Source organism: Phallusia mammillata, chromosome 5 (genome assembly GCF_965637545.1).
Source record: "Phallusia mammillata chromosome 5, kaPhaMamm4.hap1.1, whole genome shotgun sequence".
In the NCBI taxonomy this organism is placed as follows: Eukaryota; Metazoa; Chordata; class Ascidiacea; order Phlebobranchia; family Ascidiidae; genus Phallusia; species Phallusia mammillata.
In genome coordinates, this window is record NC_137256.1 from 8,994,291 (window position 1) to 9,014,847 (window position 20,557).

Sequence of the window (20,557 nt, forward strand, 5' to 3'; positions counted from 1 at the left end):
TAAAACTATTACCAAGAAAACTATCAAACTAAAAGGAACCGGTTAGGCTCCTATTGCGAGTTCGAATCCTTGATTTGGCGCAACTTTCACGCTGTGATTTATATCTAAAAAAGTTGAAAATTTATTACTCTGGATAAAAATTTCAAGATATTTGAAAGGGATATATTAAGTATAATTTATTAATTCTCTTGCAGACATTTACCGGTAATTCTGACACTTCAACTCCGGTTTCCAACAAGTTTTTCTCCCAAGTGAAGGCGACCTACATTCGTGTCTATCCTTATGATTACAACCTTTACCCTGCTTTGCGTTTGGAGATACTGGGATGCACAGCTAGTGGAGACGAACTGGTCACACCATCACCTGACGAATGTAAAACGCAAAATATAAGAATTGTATTGCAATCACCAAAAATCACCAATATTTTTAGCCATAGTATACGCCAGGCCTATTAAAGGCGTGATACCGTATTAGCCGGTCACCAAGCATTCCCAAAAGACAAGGCACAGGCTAGAAAAATCTAGCCTGCGGTGGGATTCGAACCCACGGCAGGAGTCTTTCCAGAACTCGCGCTTCACCATCTGACCTCTACAGGCTCAGCGATGAGCCCGTGAAATATCGAATCACAAGCACCGTTGCCTGCATCGTATGCTGCACATGTCAGCTTCGTAGTATAGGGGATCACCATATTGAGCAATAATCATTTAAGATAAACATATAACCATAACTGGGATCGGCCCTGAAGCATTCACGCAGACCAGCGATCACGGCACACTTAAATATAAATCATAACCCGCCATGCAGGCGTATTGAAGGCGTCATACTTGATCTATATTTTTAGTAGTGAGAAAAAAATGGGAAAAACCGGTTTTAAGCTGTAGACATTGTTTTGCCTGCTCTTCTTAACATCAAACATCACATGTATTTCTCGTATCGACGGCCAATGTTTTTTCTTGTCCTTTTTAGCTTGTAGAGCCGTCGATCCGAACGAGCGTCTCGATTGTGGATATGGGGGGATCTCCCAAGCCGAATGCATCAGCAAGGGTTGTTGTCATGACAATACGATTGCCGGTGTAAAATGGTGTTTCTACGGGAAAGGTAAGTGAAAAATGTTGCAGCTGAAAGAGTCACATTTACTGCGTTTACATGTCAAAATTTTGGGCCTAGTACTAGGCCTAACTTTCCAAATATGGTCATCGAACCATGACTCAGCAAAATTACTAGGACCAAACCGACGATTTTTTGGGCCTACAAAACCCGGTGGACTAAAGCGTTTAGGCCTAGCCCAAAAAGTGTCTGTTTTGTTTCATTCACCTTTTTGATTCTTTTCTGTGAAAATTTCGCAAGCGAATCTTGATTATTTTTAAATTTTGCTAACTAATTAAAGTGTGCACTACAATTTGCGGTTTGGAGGCGATTGTCGTCTGTGGAAGTTGCCAATTTTAAACTGCTTCCAAGTTTTATGCTAGCCGGAGCAGATATGTGATCTACTTGTCGCAAGTAGTATCAGTTATAGTTAGGTAGTTATTTTATTCCTACTAGTGCGGTGAGCTTACAATGGGTGTTTTCTCACGTATTACTTTTGTAAGCAGGGTGATGAAAAACTTGCCTTAACATTTCACGTCTTGCGCAAACAACTATTACCTGATCGACAGGTTCAAATGGTGAATTTTAAAAGCTAAAATTTTCCGAAAACCTACAAAAATGCTCATATGGATAATTAACGGCCACGAACGCCTGTGAACGTGGTGCTCTGATACTTGCATGCAGACCCCAGACTTTAAAACCAATAAACCGAGTCGCGGGAAACTCGCCAATCCGGTCACGCACCATTGCGCACATGACATGTAAACGCAACGGCTTTTTGACCAATAAAGTAGGCTAGGCCCAAGTTTAGTCCTAGTAATTAGGCCTAGTCTATTTACGGACATGTAAACGTAGTAATTGACGCAGAACCTGTGCTGTTTTGGTGCTAAGCCGTTTCTTTGAATCCGGACCCGTTTGGACAAACAAAATGTCCGGATTTTGCGAAGATCCGGATTAACCGATGTCGATTAGCAAAAGACTTACCACATTCCAAATCATTTGTACCACAAGTTTTATCCGAATTAGGCGAAGATCCGGATTAACCGAATCCGTTTTAACCGAGGCTTTCTTTTGTAGTTTTGTTTTAAAAACAGCTTTCGTAAATTCATGCTAAAGAAAATTGGGCCCACAGTTTTGAAAGCTAAGTTAGAGTGACGGGTATTTTGCTTAAACTTGTCGAAATTGGGCAAGTTAAATTTGCTAGCTCTCAAATTCTTACAAAATCGAAAATTGATGCAGAAGTTCTTTTGTTTGCCGTAGGGTGGCGCTATGAATAAAAAAATGTAAAACGTCGAAACTGGTCAATGGTTTTATCAATCTCTTTAAATACCTCTTTTAGCGCAAGTTTCGATTTTTTAGACCAGTTTGATCCAAGATGTGGTAAGGACTGGGCATTTGACCCATCTGGGGAAATATATTGTTACCACTTCAACGATTACTCCCTACGAACTTGGCAGCATGCCAGAGATTACTGCTTTAGTATGGGAGGAGATTTGCTAAGCGTCAATTCAAAGTAAGTGTAACTAATATTAGTAACTGTTTCTATGTTCAAATAAATAAAACGTCTTTGCAAACTTTTTTTAATGATTTTGCCCCGAATTTTCCTCTTTTCTGTTTTTTTCCTTTTTTATTTTTTCCGTTTTTCCCCTTTTCTTTTTTCAATTGTATTGTATTTTTAAAAAAATACCAACACAACAAAAGTTCTAATTATATTTTTGAAATGACGTCTTTTTTTGTGTGACGTAGGGCGGAGCAGTCTTACGTCAGTGGTCAGCTGACTACACTGGTGATGACGCACGCACTGTGGATCGGAGCGAATCGGAACGACGGAAATTCGGGATGGAAATGGTCGAACGGACAACCTTTCAACTATCTGTATTGGGAAGACGGTACGGGGATTGCCAGCATGTGCTCAAAGAACTGTTTCAAATTTTTGTTGAAATCAACTACAAAGTTTCACCTAGTGCAGGGGTTCTTAGCCAGGGGTACGAACCACCATAGAAGGGGTGTGAGATAAGTTATCAAGTTTCAGTATGATTTAGAATATTTGTCAAATAACATACTTAAAGCACCACTCAAAAGGTGGACAAATAGATGATTTTTTTTATAAAATGGGTGTATTACTACCAAACAGGTGAACACTATTTGTCCTGACTAGAGCAATAAGCAAACCAGAAAGTACAGGCCCAAACCCCTTTCCTTTTAAAAAGCAAGCCCAAATTAATCCCTTAACTTTGATCAACCAACTTGAAATTACGATTCAAACGTAAAGTCAGACCAAAATCAATCCCGTTTTCTTTAAACTAAAGCCCGAACCCGACCCGAAAAGCCAGGCCCGACTTACAACTCCATACATACAGTTGTATTTTTGCAGGTGAACCTAACGGCGGATCTAGCAACGAGTTTTGCGTGGAAGCTTACACCTCAAACTCGAAATGGAATGACATCAATTGCGCGAATGAGAGGGGAATGGTCTGCAAGAAGTTTGCCAATATTGTTTCACCTATTCCCATAGACCAAAGTAAGTAACAGACCAGTTTATATACGTAACTTGACAAACTAAAACGGGTTGCTGAACGAGCTTAACGCACTCTGTCGTGAAAATTTAATAATGGTGCTGGAAATTAATAGTACATACGGTAAACCTCGGTTTAACATGATTCGGTTAATCCGGATCTTCGCCTAATTGGGACAAAACTTAGGTGCAAATGATTTTTGTATTGTGGTACTACTTGAACTAATCGACATCAGTTCATCCGAATCTTTGCCTGTTAATGGGCCCGGATTTACCAAGGTTTACTGCAGTTGTTTGTTTATGTTCGTAAGCCTGACATACTTTATCATTTGAAACAACCAACGAATTGTGTTACGAATCTCGTGCTTACTAAGTCCTGAATTTTTCTAAATTGTCCCATTTATGCGCAGATGAGTACGTTATCAACATATGTGAGGGAGAAACCTACACACTGGGCTGCCCCGGATTGCAGATTATCATTCACCATGCTTCATATGGTAGATCCAACGTAGCTACGTAAGTAACTTTTGTTTTGAGAAGCACTTGACGATGTCATATATGACGTCATTTAAGCTGTACCTTTTTTCGTTGAGAAAGTATAGTTTATTACGTCACGTGTATTGATTGTGACGTCAAATATACTGTGTTATACATGACGTCGCATATACAAGTATTGTTTATGACGTCACATATACAAGTATTGCTTATACGTCACTTATAGTGTGTTATTTATGACGTCACATATATACAAGTATTGTTTATTACGTCATTTCTAGTGTGTTATTTTTGACGTTACATATATCATACAAATTTTAAAACGTTTCCATTCGAATCATTTTTAATTCGATGACGTCACATATATGTTGTAATGACGTCATGCAGGTGCAGCAGCGATCAGGGGGTGCCGGTCGGTGGATGCCATTCGGAAGATTCGCTGGATATTGTGTCGCAGATGTGTAACAATTTGGAAACCTGCACGTTGACTGCGAGTAACGAAATCTTCGGTGATCCATGCAACGGAATTTACAAATATCTCAACGTCATTTACTCATGTGAACAAAAGGGTAAGCGTGTATGGATTGAAAACTTGTTTTTGTGTTCTTTTTTTGTTGAAGTTTTAATGTTTGTAGAGGGAGATACTTTACCTGGCGGTTTATGCATAGCATTTTTTTGCAAACATAACGTATTTAAGCAGTATATTGTAAATATGTTGTAACTATTATATGGCTACAGCAAAATTTAAGTAATCTGTTTCTCTGTACTAAAAGTTACCAATAAATTGAAAAAATATGCTCGTTTTCTTTGTAACAAAGAAAATCACTTTGCCGACTTTTTTTTTGGGGGGGGGGCATAACCCAAAAACCATTGTCACATATATAATGTGTTTTTTTTTAACTTTAAAACTGCCTCTTTTCTGGGTTGTTTTTTCTTTAAACTTTGTTCGTAACAAGGAATTATATATAGCTAACTACATTTTGTGCAGTTTGCTTCAGTGCACTTGGCATGGAGAATGGATCAATTGCAGATTCGCAAATCAGTCAGTCCTCTTACCTGGACAACAACCATAAAGGAATCGATGCCAGGTTAAATGGACCAAGAAGTTGGGCAACTACAGAAGGCCTTGGTACGTTGTTACGAACAAAGCCCACTTCGTTAAAATACATCGTAGTACGCAGGAGTATTGAAGGCGTAATACCAAATCAGCCGGTCTCCCAAGCATTCCCACATGACAAGGCACATGGCAAATCTAGCCTGCTGTGGGATTCGAACCCACGGCAGGAGTCTTTCCGGGACTCGCGTTCTACCAACTGAGCTACGCAGGCTCAGTGGTGAACCCGCCGAATATCGAATTACAAGCACTATTTTACAGAAAAAAAAAACAGCTAACTGTATACCACTTAAACGCATGTTTAGTTAAGTGAATAAGGATTTTAAATTTTATGCTTACAATTGCCCTTGGGACTTTCTTACTGATAAAATTGTAGAAAAAACTTTACAAGATAAGTTCCTAATTTTTTCGATGGCGGTGTTAATGCCCGATATTTACCTGCATGTATCTTCCATATATTTAGGTGCATACCTCCAAATCACATTTAGAAGCAACATCAGAGTTACTGGTGTCATAATCCAGGGCGCTAATGACGCAAGCAGATACGTCACCAGTTTTACGGTGGCCTTCGCCAATGACGCAACGTATCAGGATTGGACAACTTACACCAGTATTGACAAAGTTGTGGTAAGGGCTTTCTATGTTTCTTAAGTTTACTCCATTTTCTAGCATTTAAAACCTTAAACTTAAAGCTTGGAAAAAGGTAATATTAGATTTTTCGATTTGTAAACCATGTACTTTAAACATTGATATCGCCTGTAAGAATATAGGGAGTAGGCAATGCAGATTGATTAAATAGAAACTAAGCTTGTTTATTGTGAATACATTTTATTGCGAATGTAGACTCGTATCAAAAATAATTGATGGCTGATTTCAAGTCGTACATGACTACAGTATAAGTTTGCAATTGAGAGACCATTCCTGTGTAGTCTGACGCGAAAAATATTAAAGCCCCTTTTTCAATACCATTTATGGGACACATACTTCCATATTCAGTTATTCAAGACCTTAGAAAATCAATATAAGGCAAAAGTAGCTGTTGGGATTTGATCCCCCAGCCCTTTACTTTTGAAGTTTTTTCGTACAAACCCTATGGCATATATATTTCATAGATGAATTTCACCGGGAACACAGATCAACAGACTCCAGTTCGTATTGTATTGGCCGAACACGTGTTCACTGCTGGGATTCGTATACAACCGACCGCTTGGCAAGGAGACATGATTGGATTGAGAGCTGAAATCACTGGATGCAATCCTCTACGTAAGTATAGGATGGTCTGGTTTGTTCAGGTTCGGAAGTTAAAAAACAAAAGAAATCGCACGTTGTCCTTTTAAGTCGTTAAGAACTAAGGCCCCAAATTACTAAAAAATTAATCACAACATACGCGCTTAGTTTTTTTTTGTGTGTACAATTTAATCACAACAAACGTTATCAATTTATTAAGTACATCGTTTAAAAAACAAAATTTAGCTTTCTTTAAAAACTTAAGGTTCCAAAGCTTTTTTTAAGTTCAACGATGCATGTGCACGACGTCATAAACATGTTAATGTCAAAAATACAAAACCAGTTATGCATTAAACCAGTGGTTCCCAACCAGGGAGGAATTCCTCCCTAGGGAGGAATTTTATTAGTTCAGGGGAGGAATTTCATAAAACTGCAAAAAAATTACATTGGAAATGTTGCAGAATATGTTTTTTTAATGGGCAAAGGGAGGAATGTAACAAAAAAGGTTGGGAACCACTGCATTAAACCAAGTATAGTTGAGGACAAATGGCAATGTTAACAGTTAAAATACACATTTGCTAACGAGGTGTACAAAGAAAGTGTGTGATTGCAAGGATTTACGAATGTTAGAACTTTTCTAATGATGCGACGTTTGAATTTTTTTTGTGGTTTTATAGCAATACAAATTGGAGAATGAACTTAGTAATAAAATGCCAACTATAAATGCTCTATTTACGTTGTTTCTATTCTTTAGGTGAACTTGCTTGTACCGAAATTGGTGACATTTTGTGGGCATCAGATGAAACAGAGAACATTGAAGTTATTAAAGCAGAATGTCCCGGATTATGTCCACTGTCTGGTATTCCTGTTGTTTATGGAACTGGTATATACACAGGGGTAAGCTATGGTTTAAACGTTTTTAAAACATAAGTTAGTTAAGCATCTAAGATATATGCGAATTTTTTACATTGCGTTATTTTATTTTGGCACAATACTTTAATTTGCCCTATTTTTTTAGGGGGGAGGGGGCGTAGTATATGTTACGTTGTATGTTTTTATTTTAGCAATTTGCCCTATTTTGGGCTTAGTTTTTTACATAGCATAATTTTTGTGCAATATTCCAATTTTTCTAATTTTTGGGGTAGAGTTTTTCACATATGCATAAAATTCATTGGAAATAATGCTTAATAACATGGAAAAGTTATACTTGCGTTTCTTTTGTCGTAAAAAAATTATTTCACTTAACTTACTGGTTTCATAGAGCTCTCAGATTTGTAATGCTGCAGTTCATGCTGGGGTGATAGTCGATCGCTTTGGTGGCCCGGTTACCATTGTAAAGAAAATAGCCCAGAGTACTTATGTCGGCTCAGTCAAAAACGGCATTACTTCGTTCGACGAAAGGTAACATTTCATTTCTTAATGTTGAACATGTGAAAATGAACAAATATTGAGGTTTTAAATATTCTATGTCCAAAAACGCGCGTTTATCAAGCAGTGTTATTTCAGAAATTAATAACACAACGCAAAAAAAGACTTACCTTTAGTTTACGATTGCAAAAAGCTACAAAAAAGACAAACGCCATTATGTGTCGAAAAAAATGTTTATGTTGTGTACAGATGGAAAAAATGTGAAAAAGCAATTCAAAAATAAAGCGTAAATCATAATCAAATGAAAAACCACGCATAAACTATACAACGTTTGTGAGACAAGATTTCTAATTTGCTCTGGTGCAAATTTAAATCTAGCCGACATACAACAGTAGTTTCACAGTTAAAACCTTTTTGTTCCTAACAATAAAATGCTAAGTATTTCCTGATAAATCATTTTTGTATTTTTCTACGTTTTAGCTATTATCCTGTGGCGTTTTCGTTCGCTGGCAACGAGGAAACTTGCGAAATAGGCTGGAAACCTTACAGCAGTTTCTGCTTTTACTTTGGGGGTAAGTCGTAACTACAAGCTTGTTAAGTTAGTGTTACTAACACGGGGTAGCCAACCTTTCAAGTATGAAGCTATATTCATTCATCTAAAATACAAAAAAGTGGTACTGTTAAGGTCACAATGTAAAAGACGTGCTACATATTTGTTTTTGTCCAATGTTTGGGCCGATATTCCACTGAGCTATGTAGGGCCGGGCTCATCGATTAAACATTATTTGTCGTATTTCGTCATATTATTGTGGTAATTTTCGGCTTAATTTGTTTGGTTGTTTTTTTTCGTTTTTTATTTTTGTGGCCAGGCCTGTTTGGGGCCGAAGTTTTGGGCCGAACCTCATACAACCAATGTTGCAAAAAAACCTTACTTTCCTTGCAACTTTATTGCACAATTTCTGACTTTTGTCCAAAGTCTCAACTGTAAGATTACGACAATAGTATAAGTTGGTTCAAAAAGTTTTTTTTGCTTCTTATTCTTTAATGCACAATATCTGACTTTAATCTAAGTCACATCGCAAAGGTTACTAAAATACTACATTTATGTTCTAAAAAAGACTCACTTGCTTCTTATTCCCATTTTACACAGATGCTAAAATATATGTAGTTAAGTTGCTAAAGTCTTTGCTTCTAATCATAACGATATCTTAAATCTTGTAGCCGAAAGTCTGACTTGGGCCGAATCAGAGGCCAAGTGTGTAGAGATGGGCGGTCATCTTGCTTCTGTGCGCGACTCAGTAGAACAGGATTTCATCGGACAACAAATCATTCTACAGGAATCAACAAACTGGTGGATTGGTCTGAACGATTTGCGATCATATAACGAGTTTGAATGGATTGACGGCGAACCTGTAAGTCTACAACACAGGGTATTTTAGTTAAAGTGTTTTAGTTACACTCACCTTTGCTGAAGTTTGATTGTTTTCAAATATAAAATGGTGATACAATTCACTCACACATTTTGACAAGAAACAGAAAAGGCAATATAATTTTTAAAAACACACCACAAGCATGAAATAAGAAGTGTCGAAACATTTTGTTTCTTTAGAAATATTCTGAATTGTCAGTTTCTTGTTATAGAATATGATTTTGGCAAAATGTATTTGACTCAGATTTTCATTATTTGGCGCTTTATACAGCTCTAGTAGTACTCGTAGGGTTGCAGAGACCAGGCCCCAAGAGAAGAAGGAAGTACAGCCCTAGGCATAAAAGTCTATCCAAGTTGACCAAAATTTAAATTGACAATTTTTTATGCCTTATTAAACTTTGCTTTAAAAATGCAAAAAAATGATATCAAAGATAACAGAAAATGCTTCAAGAGGGCAAGAGCCCTATGTTGGAAACATACGCAACCTATACACATTTTATTCGCCTTGTTTTCGTTGGATTCCCTACAATCATTGACACCGTCACAATTCCAAGAACGGTTTTTACCTCATTTTTTTATTTCCCTGTTCAGGTACTTTACACAAACTGGGGTCCTTCCTCTCCCGACAATTACGACGGAAAGATGGAAAATTGTGTTCGAATGGGACAAGAAACACAAAAGTGGGACGATTATCTCTGCGACGAAGTTTCGGTAAGTATTACACACTTTTTTAGTTTTGGTTTTGTCGTGTTTTGTAATTATATTATTTCTTTAGGCTTTCTAGACTTGAATAACTATAACCTATTATATTTGCAAATTTGAGATGAATTTGTTGGTGCGTTTTACACTTAATTATCTCATATTTTTGACTTGTTTTTTAAATAACTATTATCAAAAGACATTTTCTCGCATTTTTGCTGTTTTTATTTTAATGAAGCAAAGTATAGATAAATTCCACAATTCATATGTTGTGCTATTTTGTTTTAAAACACTTTGCACTGGATTGGGTTTGTCTGTTTGTTTATGTTTATCGTTTTCATTCCCTAATTGTATTGGGGTCGTGTACTTATATTTTGTTGTTCACCAGACTTACGTGTGCAAGAAGTACAAGGATTTTTACACACCTGATCAATCTGTTGATCCTACACCTCCAGCTGGCTGTCCGGAAGGTAAACATACTGTATGTAACAATTCCCTCATAAGCTTGCGCAATCCTGTTTTTTTTGTTTTGTAAACTTTGTAGGCTAGAAACAAGAAAAGTTATTCACAGAAGTTAAGTTGCAACTGCAATGTGATGCATAATACGGCTTTGTTAACAAACAACATGAAACTTGGTTTTAACGTACACGCTCCGCCCATCAAGCTATAAATCTAAAATAATACACACTGCAAACGAATGTTAGCGTCACATAGTTTCAGAATTTCTGACAAAACGCAAATCTCTGACTTCTCGCCTTGAATCGGTTAAATTCAGACAGAAACAATGTGGTCATTAGACAAATAATTAGACAACAAACGGATTTGTGGACACGTGATATTCATACAGTTAATTTGTTTCTTTTCCTATGTAGGTTGGTCGGCGTACGAAGGAACTTGTTACTTGTTCCAGCGCGATCTTGTCGCCGAAGAAGACTCTGAGGCGTTTTGTGAAGGTCAAGGTGGAATGAATGTGCACGTCCAGAGCAAGTAAGGCACTTTTGGACTTTTTTCGACAATAAATTCGCCTTACGTAGACAAGAGTTCACTTAAAAACAAAATTGTCGTTGAGTTTGGTTGAGTTTATATCGCTTGGTGAAAGAAAACATAGCGAAACAATTGGAGATGTTTTGTTCTTTTTTTCCCCAGTCTATGTCCTTTAGATTGTGGAATATAATTTCCATTAAAAGTCAATTGCTCTATTTAAACGTTCCAACATTTTCCACTGACTTATACCAACATACTTTTGGTTGAAATAAAAATGCTTTCTAGCCCATGGCTATGCATTATGTGGCGATACAAAGTTTGGCGGACCGACGTAATTCGACATATACCCCTTCAATATACCCGGCGTATATTTTAAATTTCCTCTATGTATCAAACATGAAACGATAAGAAAAACACACATGAATGCGCTAGAATTTACTATACCTCGCAATCCGTGGCAATAACTAACAGACTGACTTAATTCGATATGCACGCCGTCAATAGGCCTGGTGTAATATGATTAATTTTATCACCTTAAAATCATTCCATAACCAGCGTCTCCATGTACTCAGATACGTTCAGAGCTTTCTTCACACGATGATTGGTAGTGAGGATTGGCGGTGGTGGATCGGTCTCCACGGTCACGTGAGCACGGAAACTGGCGTGTCGTGGTCGTGGGAAAGCGGCGACCCAGTGACGTATGACAACTGGGGCCTTGGAAATCCAAGTGAGATTCGAAAAGATTCTGTGCTTTTGCGTCAAAACTTAACATAGGTTTTGCATGAACTTTTTGTAAGCTACCTTAGTTTATGTCAGTTATATCCTTTAAAGCAGGTGTGTCACATGCGGCATGCGCGTCAAATCCCTTGAATAAATGTTGTGCGGCCCGCAGAGATGCTTGGATTTCAAATGTACTGGCAAACTAGTCCAATTGTTATATTTTTGAGCAGATTAATGCGCCTGGTGCTATTTTTATGCGACCTGGCAATATGTGGCTAAAATCAAGTGCGAATTTTACTTGTAGTTGAGCATATTTAGTAAGCACCAAAGTAAAATCACCTTGTGGTATACACAGGTACGGCCCGCGATCTAATTTTATTGTATTTGACCCCACAGTATCAAAGGTTGCACACCCCTGCTTTAAAGCAAAATAGAGTCATTCAGTTTTTAGGCTAAATTAGAGTGTTATGTTTCACCGACCAGTCGGAGTTAATATTAACCGCGGCTGGTTTGGTTTTGTCATGTGAGACCATGTTTGTTGCCCATCTAGGTGATAAGACGTCACTTTATCCGTTTGTGACGTCATTTAGTCATATTTGTTATAAATGGCAAAGAAAAAAGCAACAAGTTCTTTCCAGAAATTGCTAAAACGTACATTTGATTGGTTGAACCGCCTTAGAACTATAAAAAATCCGAGTGCTTGGAAATTGGAAAGAGTTTAAGTTGCCAGCAGTTAAAGTTATCTTCAGTGGTCTGTTGATAACTGCAGAGAGGGTCCTGACCTTTAAATTCACAGGAGCCTAAAGCTAGTGAAGATACATATATAGGTTTGTTGCACGCACCAAAATACCCAATGGTATCCAAAGTATTTGAATAGTCCCATATTCCATTTCTGCGTCCAACTGGAGATGCTGTATACATTGTAGGGACCTTTGAAACTCTCTACTTTAGTAGTTGGACCCAAAGATAGGTTTGTTAATCATAACCATAACCAGATCACACAGTGGTCCGAATCAATTCTTATTCAAGTTGAATGACTACATTGATAAAAAATACATGACCTTTAGATATCGACGCTGGCGAATGCGTAGTATTTTACGGTGGTCAATTCGGCAACGGTATGTGGTACAGCCACAGATGTGAGAAGACAGCCTACTCTATTTGTGAAAAACAAAGAGATGGATGGACTGATCCACCTGTCAGTAAGTATTTCTATCTCTTACAAGTTTGCACACAACTTTTCTATTATTCTGTAATCCGCTCCTATCTCATCCTAGCAAACAGCTTCCCGCTTTTAGATAAAGGATTGCATGGACAGTATTTTAAGCTATGCGGAATTAGTATGTTAAATAAACTTTTCTGAAATCCAAATGGGGGAAAAAATAACTACGTTTTTTAAATTACCTCTTAATGTAGCATTGATGTTAATAAACCATTCCTCCAAAAAACACTGCTTAATTTCTGCAAAATGTCAAAATTTGCCCAATAGTTTGCATAAATATTGACAAATATCTCTTGTACTAAACAAAAATTCATTTTTCACGCTAATTTAGTATTAGTCCTTTAATTATTTTTCGTAATACGATCAACAATTGATGTTTATCTATACGTTAAATGTAAACTGGTAACATGATTGGCATTTGCAGCCACTCCAGCGCCCACTGGCGGATGTGCTTGGGACTGGTCGACACCTGATGATTCGAGTACTTTCTGTTACAAAGTGTTTGTACCAGCGGAGGGTATGGAATGGGATAAGAAGCAAGGTTGGGAAAATGCGAGACATCAAGTGAGTCAATATACCTTGTGTAATGTTTGGAAAGTAAAAAAACTTTAATATTGACGATTCCGGTTAATTGCATAACCAAGCATTTTTATGCGATTATGTGGACGATTTTCTTGACTAGTGATCGGCTACAATTTTACGATACCAATGCGATTAAACGGATTTTTGAGAGATGATCCTGGTTGATGGCATACTCAATTTACCAAGCTTATTTATGCGATTAACCGGAATCTGTCAATAAGCGGACGTTTTTATTGCCAAGTATAGGCTACAGTTCCACGATAGGCGATTAAATGGTTTATATAATAAATTGTACAGACGATTAACCGGATTTTTCCATTGGGCCTGGAGATTTTCTTGATAAGTGATAGGCTAGGGTTCCACGATACTCATGTAATTAAACGGATTTTATAACACAGACAAACGATTTCGGTTAATTGCATTACCCAATTCAACAAGCTCTTATAAGCGAATAAGTGCAGCATGAGATCATTTTTTTGCAAAGAATAGCATCTCCATGTTATTACATGAATCATGCGATTATCTTAGAAGACTATGTCTATGCAATCAAACAAAATATTCGATTATTCGAAACTGTGATAAAAAGTACTGCCTCTATGCATTTTAAAGGAATATGCGACAAAACGGAATAGTCTGTACAAGTCTGTTAGAGAATTCCCATTTGTTTTTGTTTTTTAAACATAGGGCCTAGAAGTACTAAACGTTAATAAAAAGGTATTACCTATGTTGCGCTTTCACTTATAGTCACCTTTACTGATGTCTTAACCAAAACTTAACTTGTTAATTTTAACCTGTCGAAAAATCGTTTCCAGTGCATGAACGAGGGTGGAGATTTGGTTTCAATTCACAACAAAGAGGAGGAGAGTTACTTGATTGGTGAATTAAGCAAAGCCGGTGTAGAAAGCGAATCTGTGTGGATTGGACTCAATGACAGGTGAAGTTTCAGATTTTGCCAATGCATTCAAAGATGGGGAAAATCTACTACCAACACAATACCTCACGACAGGCCCACGTTTAGCTAAATTTTGATAAATATTACTGTTGATGGCATGAACATTTGCCGAAACGTTTGAACAATAAAGCATGTCGCTTTTTACGTCTATTTGTGCCGTTATTTTTATCATTAAATTTAAGGAAGAAATTAGTTGAAAAAGGTTGAGAACCACTGGACTAACCTTGTGTATTTGTTGCAAGCACATCCTATCATCAGTGATATAACACTCAATACATATCCTGTATAAAACTTGCATGCATATCCATGTATGCTGTCCTTGTTTTTTTGTTTTTTTTAAGAAGCGGAATTGGCCAAACTGTGAACATTTCAAGTTTTTAGAGCTTTTCTGGCAATTGTATTTTATACCAACGTTTCGACGCGCATTCAGTGTTATTTACCCTGATGAAGGCGACCTGTATAGGACGTTGAAAAGTTGATATAAAATACAATTGCAAGAAGAGCACTATAAGGTTGATATTATGCCTGGCAGCAACAGCTTATACAGTAAACATTTTTCTATTACCGAAAAACAAAGTGTCTAAAAGTCTCTCAAAAAACTTTAATATCTCAAAAATATTTGTTTTCTGTAGAGATGGTGTTGGTTGGTCTTGGTCGGACAAAACTCCCGTGGAATATTTGAGTTGGAACGCAGGTGCACCTTCTGCTACATTAGATAATGCTTGCGTTGCGATGAAATTTGAACCGGCGCTTGGAACAGGGTTTTGGGACAACATAAATTGCCACGAGGTCAGTGCTTTTGTGTCTTAAATAAAGTAGGTATTGTTTGACCTCATGGCTATGCAAACGTTTTAAACAATACAATTTTGGTGGGTTTATTATTGAGCCTTTGTAACTTAGTTGGTAGAGCGCGAGTCCCGGAAAGATCCCTGTCGTGGGTTCGAATCCCACCGCAGGCTAGATTTTTCTAGTCTATGCCCGTTTACAACTCTGACACAAAATGGTTTGCAAAAACGCCTAAAGGAGTATTAAAAAGCTAAACACTGAAAGGTATAAGCAAAACTTATACGTTATATAAAATCGACGCAGTAAACCAAAAAACTTGTTATTTTGCAGCCACTGGATTGGGTATGTCGACGACCCAAGGGTATTGAAGTGGTAGATCCAACTGAACCTCCTACAGGGAAACCGAATGCGGCTTGTGGAAGTGCTGAGGACGGGACATGGCTTGAATACGAGGGAAAGTGTTATCTCTTCAACGATGCCTTGCCCGTAGACGTTCACACAGCGCAAAGAGTAAAATGAAACCGTCTTTTTCAAGATTTTTTTTAAATTATGTCGTTAGTTTGCCGTGTTTCTGAACAGTGTTTACCAACCCTATTTTAGTTTTTTAGCAGTTTTTTTTCCTTCTATGTAACCAATTGCGGACATGACAAAAATGTGAAAAGGATCATTAGATTTGAGTTTAATAATACATTTAGCACATAACTCGGGCTTGAGTTCACACTCAGAATCACCTTTGCAGCATTTTCACCCACTTTCGGTGCTGATACGGACTTCGTTTTTTTTCACTTGTACTGTCGGGGTTGGGGCTTAACTTTATTCCTGCAAACAAATTTGGTTCGAGAAATACTGTTCAGAAAGTGTATTTGTGTATTGCATAAGACGACAAGATATATCGTGGACTCGTAGTACTAGGTTTACAATCCTTTATATGTTTCTTCAGGCTTGCCAAACGACAGGAGGAGAATTGCTGTCAGTTCACACAATCGCTGAAAGTGCGTTCGTTACTAATCAAATTAAGGTGTGTAAAAATATGGAATAAACTTTTGATAAGTGCTCTGAACAAATCAGTTAAATTTTTCGAGTTTAAACAATTTCTATCATTTGAAGGAAATACAAGACTTAACAAGTCGAATCTTTACTAAGAATAACTCGTCCTTACTCTGTGTAACTCGAGTTTTACTGTGAATAACTCGTTTTTACTCCGTGTAACTCGAGTTTTACTGTGAATAACTCGTTTTTACTCCGTGTAACTCGAGTTTTACTGAGAATAACTCGTCTTTATTCTGTGTAACTCGAGTTTTACTGAGAATAACTCGTCTTTATTCTGTGTAACTCGAGTTTTACTGAGAATAAATCGTTTTTACTCTGTGTAACTCGAGTTTAACTGAGAATAACTCGTTTTTACTCTGTGTAACTCGAGTTTTACTAAGAATAACTCGTCTTTACTCTGTGTAACTCGAGTTTTACTAAGAATAACTCGTCTTTACTCTGTGTAACTCGAGTTTTACTGAGAATAACTCGTCTTTCCTCTGTGTAAATAAAGTTTACTCTGCGAGTAATTAACTGAACTGTGGGTTTTATTAAGTAAATTAGAGTCCTATTAAGTGTAAATCGGGTTTATTTGGAGTAAAATATTCCAAACCCTTACTTGGAGTAATTTTATCACTTACCTGAAGTAATTCGAGTCACAACTAAGAGTTAATCCAAGTTTTTACTAAAAGTAGCTCGATTTTTTAATCCAACTTGATTGGAAGTATGTATTGCGGCTCTTGCGATTATTAATTTTACTCTCTACATGCAGGGTATGACTGGCGTGAGTCGTTTCTGGATCGGACTTCGGGAAACTGGTGGTGTTAATGGGGAGTATGCATGGTCTGATGATACACCAGTAGATTTCGTCAACTGGAGTGCAGGTTCGTAATTTTTGTTCATTCATTTATTTCTGAATTGGTATTATTTTCATGTTTGCAATTTTTTCAAATCATCACCAATTACATGTTCAGAAAAATATATGATTGTGTTCTGAAGGAAGCTTTTAAATTTTCCACAAGACGCTCTGTAACTTAATTTTTATCTTTACCGTTCTGCCACTTTTGCAAGTTTCGCAATGTTTTCTATGTAATATTTCAGATAGGACGAACCGCTGTTGCACTTAACCAAGCTCTTGTATGTTGTTTTTATTAAGTAACATGTTACGCAAGTTAAATAGAACTATCGATCATTAACGAAGTGGTCGGTTTCAGACGCTATAAAGAAGTTTGCGGTAGGAGCATTGATAAGACGAAGATGCCTTTTGCAGACCTCTATTTTTCTGCTTTATAACAAATGAAAAATGATTAAAAAAACTCATTAAGTAAAACACAAAAATTATACTTTTAAAAACATTTTTTTCCCAACCGCACACTACCCTTCCTATGTGCCAACTTGCTTAACACCTATCTTGTTACTGCAGGGGAGCCTAACGACGCAGTTGGCATAGAGCAGTGTGTCACAGCACTACAAGACCATGGAAGATGGAACGATGATAATTGTGGTCTTAAACTTTCAGGATATATCTGCAAGAAATACCTCGGCGCTCCACCAAACCCACCTCAACCAACACAGCCATGGCCAGGTTGGTGCTTGTTTTAATCCCAGTTGCTGTGTTTTGCATGTAAGTTATTTCAGTGCAATGTGTGACTGTGTGCAGACTTGAAAACGGGCCTGAAATTAGGGTTTGAAGCACGAAACTCGGCCCGAACCTGAATCGATTTTGAGAAGTCCGTTTTGGCCCGAAAGTTTGAATGACAGGCCTATAACAAAGAAGAGGTACAAAGTGAACAACCATAGATAATAGCTTAAACACGACGTTTTGGGGCTGTTGAGCATTAGATTATAAGTCCAAAAACTAGCTACTTATTTATATTTAAAATATATTACAGCACTGGCAATCCAAAACCCGTGTATATACATCCAATGTTGCTTACAATGGTTCTCATATATGCAAGGAGCTTGTGCGTATGCCGAGACACATTAAATCATAAGCTATGTGTAAACTGGTGTGTGACCACAACGTGCACATTTAATATTGCTCAGATTGATCCTTAGTGTACTAAGGGAGCTTGGTTGTATTCCTATGAACCCGAAAACAGAAAGACCCTTGTTTACCAATTATAACTGCAGAAACGCTAAAAGAAAACCTTTTTCGCTAATACGAACATACATTTATTACTGGGATCAGCCCTGAAGCGTCCATGCAGACAAACAATCACGACACACTCATGTATAAACTAGTGATGTACCGAATCGGCGAAATTTCGATTCGGCCGAAACCGAATATTCGGCGGTTTTGCCGAATAAATTCGGCCGAATCAACCGAATCATTTATGGCGTCACGCAAAGTCGTACGCTACGCGTTTGACATGAAAACACAAGTTTATCTACTTGACACTTAGTGCAGAATGGTTGTGTTTCGTCTGCATTTTAGTTCTGTGGGGTTTAACATTGCCTTAAGCATGATTGCCAACCCGACAATGAATTACTGATTTTTGTCTGCAGTGGGAAAAGCGTCAATATGTTAAAAAATATAATGATTGACGCGATTTTCGTTGGTACTAAGAAGAAAGGACAGGTTTAACGCTTTAAATGGGTGCTCGCAAAAGATTCGGTTTCGGCCGAATCGCAACAAATTATTCGGCCGAAACCGAATCTTTGCAAAAATGGCCGATTCGGCCGAATAAATTCGGCAAACCGAATATTCGGTACATCTCTAGTATAAACCATATTACGCCAGGGAAAACCGCTTCGAATAGGACTTGCGTACTGTATACCATTTTGGTAGCATAAAACATACCCAATATTTAACAAAACTTTTGTAATCATCAGTAAAATTAAGATCAAAATCTCCCTAACCTTTACCTCAGGACTCGATAACTGACCCATCAAGTACTTGTTTTGTAGGTGGTTGTCCAGCGGATTGGCTGATGTACAGTAACTACTGCTATCAAATACACGGAGAAGCGGGAGTATGCGACCCAGTTGACACGGATAATGTGGACTGCGCTGCCACGTGGCGAGGTGCTGTTGAATATTGCAAGAGCAAGGGAGGAGCACTGACTTCAATTCACAATAAATACGAAAACGGTAAGTTTCCAAAGTGTTTTGTTGTTGATTTTTAACCATAATTACATGCAAGCTAATTATGATTTGCTAAATTATCAAGCTCATAAATTATAAACTCCAGACAGTGCACACTGTTACTCCCAACAAACTGGAGTGTCGTAGGATGGCTGCACTAGCCAATGTGGTTTATGTCTTTTCGCCAGCTGCACTGATGAGACCTTATAGGTTGAAACAATCTGAGCTTATAATTACTTGATCTGTTTTTGAGCATTTTTTGGTCATTTAGAGATTTGAAATACTTGTCTTTAATTTAGATTAGGATTCAAATCCACATTCTGCCACATTTAGTTTGTCATTTTAAGCTTAGTTTTTACACGAAAGTTGGTGTGTATTGATTTTTTAGGTACTTCCATACTCCCCGTATGTCTATATGTTGGTCTGCCCTTCGAAATGTTTTATTTGACAAATTATTCAGTTTGGACTTTTATTAAATGGTTTGGAATGTCGAAATAGGTTCCAGTACATTAAATTCTATGCCTAACGATTATAAAAACAGTTTTTTATGAATAATTTGATTATTCCATTATTTTTTTTCAATAAACGCATTATGTGTAAAACTTGCAAATTGTGTCATAACGCTCTAAAATTGTAGAAAATAGGGATATGTAAAAACATAAAATTAGATAATTCGATCATGAAACGATATACCTTTATTTTAGATTGTTAATTTTTTTATAGTGCGCCAGGCTCATTGAAAGTCTCCAATGCATTTCCATATGGCAATGCACATACTAGAAAATTGTAGCCTGCAGTGGGATTCGAACCCACGACAGGATTCTTTTCGGGACTTGGGCCCTAATTGAGCTACACAAGCTCAGTGGTGATCCCCTTAATCGTTAAAACGTCTTCAATGGGCCTGCCGTACTCTAATTTATGTGTGAGTGTGCCGTGTCCGTTGGTCTGCATGAATGCTTCACGGCTGATGCCAGTATGAATGTATGCTCATCTTAGTGTATCTATTTTTGTTTCGCTTTTTAGCTTTCATCATAGCACAAAGCATCCGTGCTTACCACAACCTCTGGATTGGTATGAGCGACACCCAGTGGGGACTTTACAGCTGGGCGAACGGTGACGAAGTTACGTATACGAACTGGAACACAGGTGCGTGAAAGTCTATTTCACACTTCTGACGTCACGCGTCACAAAGTTGACTTCTTGAAGCTTTGTTCACGAGCGATGGAATATTACAAGACTTAAAAGTTTAACAAAAACAAACT

The 20,557-nt window shown here is 37.5% G+C and overlaps 1 protein-coding gene across 1 annotated transcript in view; it reads left to right on the forward strand.

Annotated features, from left to right (window-relative positions):
• The window catches only part of LOC145230171 (uncharacterized), a 44,834-nt gene that overhangs the window by 17,307 nt on the left and 6,970 nt on the right, over positions 1-20,557 (forward strand). The window contains exons 18-45 of the mRNA XM_080095552.1: positions 195-372; positions 967-1,098; positions 2,446-2,599; positions 2,833-2,975; positions 3,461-3,607; positions 4,012-4,117; positions 4,484-4,665; positions 5,085-5,225; positions 5,674-5,837; positions 6,323-6,473; positions 7,192-7,334; positions 7,699-7,838; positions 8,286-8,377; positions 9,027-9,217; positions 9,826-9,945; positions 10,322-10,403; positions 10,806-10,920; positions 11,490-11,644; positions 12,705-12,839; positions 13,284-13,423; positions 14,254-14,375; positions 15,026-15,182; positions 15,510-15,689; positions 16,120-16,197; positions 16,981-17,092; positions 17,632-17,793; positions 19,119-19,301; positions 20,319-20,441. Of these exons, the coding sequence (XP_079951678.1) occupies positions 195-372; positions 967-1,098; positions 2,446-2,599; positions 2,833-2,975; positions 3,461-3,607; positions 4,012-4,117; positions 4,484-4,665; positions 5,085-5,225; positions 5,674-5,837; positions 6,323-6,473; positions 7,192-7,334; positions 7,699-7,838; positions 8,286-8,377; positions 9,027-9,217; positions 9,826-9,945; positions 10,322-10,403; positions 10,806-10,920; positions 11,490-11,644; positions 12,705-12,839; positions 13,284-13,423; positions 14,254-14,375; positions 15,026-15,182; positions 15,510-15,689; positions 16,120-16,197; positions 16,981-17,092; positions 17,632-17,793; positions 19,119-19,301; positions 20,319-20,441 (3,928 nt within the window). The remainder of the gene's footprint in view (positions 1-194; positions 373-966; positions 1,099-2,445; positions 2,600-2,832; positions 2,976-3,460; positions 3,608-4,011; positions 4,118-4,483; positions 4,666-5,084; positions 5,226-5,673; positions 5,838-6,322; positions 6,474-7,191; positions 7,335-7,698; positions 7,839-8,285; positions 8,378-9,026; positions 9,218-9,825; positions 9,946-10,321; positions 10,404-10,805; positions 10,921-11,489; positions 11,645-12,704; positions 12,840-13,283; positions 13,424-14,253; positions 14,376-15,025; positions 15,183-15,509; positions 15,690-16,119; positions 16,198-16,980; positions 17,093-17,631; positions 17,794-19,118; positions 19,302-20,318; positions 20,442-20,557) is intronic.